The 2500-nt window shown below is 36.9% G+C and overlaps 1 protein-coding gene across 1 annotated transcript in view; it reads left to right on the forward strand.

Moving 5' to 3' along the window:
* Positions 1-1939, forward strand: part of LOC106879598 (tyramine receptor Ser-2) — a 6228-nt gene extending 4289 nt beyond the window's left edge. The window contains exon 2 of the mRNA XM_014929239.2: positions 185-1939. Coding sequence (XP_014784725.1) covers positions 213-1484 — 1272 coding nt within the window. The 5' untranslated portion in view covers positions 185-212 and the 3' untranslated portion in view covers positions 1485-1939. The remainder of the gene's footprint in view (positions 1-184) is intronic.
* Positions 1940-2500: the final 561 nt, after the last annotated feature.

The raw sequence follows: 2500 nt of genomic DNA on the forward strand, positions 1-2500 counted from the left end.
TAATAATAATAATAATAATAATAATAATAATAATAATAATAATAATAATGATGATGATGATGATGATGATGATGATGATGATGATGATGATGATGATGATGATGATGATGATAATGCTTTAAAAAAAAGTAGGAAAACTCAACGACTTTACCTGTCATTTCATTTTCCTTTTATTTTTTTTCAGTTCTTGTAAAGGAGTTGTTTTATAAAACATGGAGTCATATACAGATTCGGTACTGAATGGCACAATGAATATAACTCAAAGCATCACTATTGAAGAACTCAACAGACAACAAGTTTTAGTAAGAATCCCTTCAACCATTCTAGTTATATTAACAATGATCTTTGGTTTCATTGGTAACACTTTAACAGTTTACGTTTACGGATTTCGTTTGAAATTATCGCCAACTTATTTGTTTGTCGTCATGCTGGCTTGTGCTGATTTGATAATGTGTGCCATTATAACTCCAGGTCGCATTGTCCAAAATGTTTACCCCATGATGACAACCTGGGATGCAATGTGCAAAAATCATATGTGTTTATCTGTATTTACAGGACTTTGTAACTGTGGTTTTCTTGTGGCTATTGCTATAGATAGATACAGAAAAGTATGCCAACCACTGAAACCTCAGATAACAATGACAGCTGCTAAAATCATCTGTGTCTGTATTTTTATTTTCTGTGCAATACAGGGAAGTATTGCTCTTCTTTACTATGGGAGTATAAAAAAACCGACGAAATATCCAGGAATCTATAGCTATTCTTGCTCATCCAAAAATTCAAAAAAGCCAAATTATTACCAGCTGGGATTCTTCGCTTTCTATTTGCTTGTAACCTTTTTCACTATTTTTCTTTTGATAACATTTTATTCCATTGTTTTACGTCGGATGCGAAGCGTCATCAAGACAAGCCAACCAGTCTTGACATCAGTAACTAATACTGTTAGTTTTAAATCCAAAGACGACAAGCGAAAAAGTGAAGCCATAGTGAACATTGAAAACCCTGCCGACAGTTCTACTTCCAATCAAGAAATTGAATTTGTGAACATATCAACCACAGAGAATGTATCCAACACTACTTCCTCATCCTCTGGCGTATATTCCATCGACAATGTTGCAGCTCAATCGAAAAAATCAACAGAGAAAAAGGAATTACAGAAAAAGCAATCAAATAAAACTTTACCAAGGGAGTCAAATAGTGTTAGACGTGCAAGAGAACAAGCTACCCGAGTTCAACGAACCACTGTAACAATGATGATGATTACATTCATCTTTATAGTCACCTATATACCTAGTGTGGTGGCGATGATGGCGAATGCAGTTTTGAAATCTGAAAGCTCAATGTCGGTAGCGACAGCTATTTTCTATTGGCTCGCACGACATAGTTTTTACGTCAACTCAAGTATAAATCCTATAATTTACGGTTGCAGGAATCAGAATTTTATAGACGAGGTAAAAAAATTATTTGGAATAAAACAGAAATAAAAGAGATGAACCGAACTTATATTAAGTACTGCAAAATACGGATCAAAATGAAACCTAACAATAATTTATAAATTTTATGGACAAAATTATTGCATAAATGTATATATACGAATAGTGATATTGTTCACATTAGGTTGCTACTGTTTCTATAAAATAATTATTTATTTGTTCAATAATATATTCTATCATCTTATTCCATAACCAGACCATTTCATCAGACATTTATGTGCAATTGACTAATGTATTGATACCTTTTACATGATATTTGCATACACACACACACACACACACACACACACACACACACACACACACACACACACACACATGTATATATATCCAACTTCACAGTTCGTTGCATGAAAAGCGTAACAGGCAAAGCTCGGTGCATCAACAATACATATGTCCTGTTTAGGGTGAATGAATAAATACACTGTGCATTTTATATTGAATAATGTGTTTGTCGTTTCTATATCTGTTCACACAGATACACACACGCACACACGCACGCACACATGCACGCGCGCACACACGCACACACACACACACACACACAAACACACACACACACACAAACACACACACACGGGAATATCCAAACGCATGCAGAAACATTCAAACTCACATAGACATACACCCGTGCATACACATACACACGAGGGCGCGCACACACACATACACGATGATGGACTCTCCCGTCGTGACGATGTATGAGAGCTCAGCTTTTGCCGAACAACCTGCACAAATGATTTGCTTATAGTGATCAAATGTTTGTTCTGCACATTAGCTCTCTCTCTCCATCAAATCGACGATGTCTGAAAAGGTGCAATGTGGGCTACGCGTGTCAGATGTCAAAGTGATGGCAGAGCAACGCGAGATGAAATGTCTTGCTCAAAAACAACACATCACCCGGTCTAGGAATTGCGCTCACGATCTAGCGATCATGAGCGCAACACCCTACCCGCTAGGCCGTGCGCCGTCACATACCCCCCCCCACACGTATATATGTACGACGG

The sequence above is a fragment of the Octopus bimaculoides genome, chromosome 11 (genome assembly GCF_001194135.2).
Source record: "Octopus bimaculoides isolate UCB-OBI-ISO-001 chromosome 11, ASM119413v2, whole genome shotgun sequence".
NCBI lineage: Eukaryota > Metazoa > Mollusca > Cephalopoda > Octopoda > Octopodidae > Octopus > Octopus bimaculoides.